The 1,542-nt window shown below is 38.5% G+C and overlaps 1 protein-coding gene across 1 annotated transcript; it reads right to left on the bottom strand.

Moving 5' to 3' along the window:
- Positions 1-507: 507 nt before the first annotated feature.
- LOC124920743 ((S)-8-oxocitronellyl enol synthase ISY1-like) lies at positions 508-1,329 on the bottom strand. The gene has a single exon (XM_047461294.1). It carries the CDS (start codon positions 1,327-1,329, stop codon positions 523-525), a length of 807 nt encoding a protein of 268 aa, XP_047317250.1. The 3' UTR covers positions 508-522.
- Positions 1,330-1,542: the final 213 nt, after the last annotated feature.

Raw genomic sequence — 1,542 nt, 5'->3', positions numbered from 1 at the left:
TGAGAATCGGGTTTAAATTTTGCACACTCGACATTCCCGACCCCGAACCCGATCATGTAATCTTTTCACTCCCATACCCGACCCCGATTTAAAATACCTGAATCTCACCATTGGGTACTCACAAATATCGAGTATACGGGTCTCATTGTCCTCCCTAATCGTATACCCAAATAAGGTAACAATATAGACATAGTTTATAATTGAATGGTATTAATGAAACTTAATAATAAAAGATTAATTCATAAATATAAATTTACAAATTAATAGACCCTCAATCTATATAATTAACTTTGTTTGAAAGAAGAAAAAAAATTCAGCAAAAATAATAATGTTAACCCATTCTACTCCAGTCAAAATTGTTTGAACAAAAAAACATGCTCCAACATTTGAATCATTCACTCTTTATTTATTTATTTATTTATTTATTTAAGTTTAGGCAAGCATAAACATAGAGTACCAAATAGATTACAAAACAAACAAACAATTGAGTGTAGAGTGATAAGATAATTAGGAGCATGATGATTAAGGCACAATCTTGCTTGCCTTCATCTTATCAATCCAAGTGATGAATGATTTTTGAGTGTTCCTAAAACCCAAAAATCCATGTTCTCTACTCTTGGTGTTCATGGAGTCCAGAGGACATTCCCCACTGAAAATGGCATCAACAAACCACCAATTCCCCACTTCCTTCAGCTTCGTCTCCGCCAGTTCCTTCTCTCTTACAATCTCTTCCCAAACTCCTTCCTTCCCCTTCATAGCTTCCTCCAAACTGAACCCTTCCTCAAACTCTGCTTCCTCCACACCGAATTGCTCTGCCACTATCTTCCACACATGCTTCCATTTGAACAAGTCGCCATTGCTTATATTAAACGCCTCGTTCTTCGCGTAAGGATCCACCGCCGCCCAAATCAGATGCTCCGCTATCAAATCAGCATCAGATACATCGAAATAACCGTCCCAGGCTCCCTTCGATCCAGGAAATTTGAATGGAAGACCTTCATGCTTGCAGATCGTTGCGTATACACAGAGCGTTCCTATCATATTCATCATGCTGTAAGGAGAGAAACCAAGGATTATTCCCGGCCGGTGAATCGACCACGTAATTCGCCCATCTGCCTTGGAGACTTCCTCGAATAAAATATCTTCTTGAATGTAATAAAAACATGGACAATCCAATCGAGGAAGATCTTCGTAAAATGGTGTATCGTGATGCTGGAATTTCCCCCATAGATCGAAAGGTCCAAAGTAATGCTTCCGCCCGGTCTGTAAGCAGATGTGACGAAGATTAGGTGCGTTCGGGATCACAGCGTTTAGAACATTCTGGAACATGAGGGAGAAGATGATATGAAGAGAAGAGAAGAGTAAGATGATTCATGAATGAATAATGAAAGAGTAAGATTCACAAATTGGGTCCCTCGAGTCTCTATTCACATACACATGCATATGCAGCGTGATATTGTTTTCTATTTCCAATCAACTCAAATCTGACTCTCACCAAATAATTAATCATTTTTCAAAACATCTTAAGAGCTTGATTAGAAG

The sequence above is a fragment of the Impatiens glandulifera genome, chromosome 1 (genome assembly GCF_907164915.1).
Source record: "Impatiens glandulifera chromosome 1, dImpGla2.1, whole genome shotgun sequence".
NCBI lineage: Eukaryota > Viridiplantae > Streptophyta > Magnoliopsida > Ericales > Balsaminaceae > Impatiens > Impatiens glandulifera.
The sequence above is the reverse complement of the archived record's forward strand: the minus strand, read 5'-3'. Positions and strand labels throughout refer to the sequence as shown.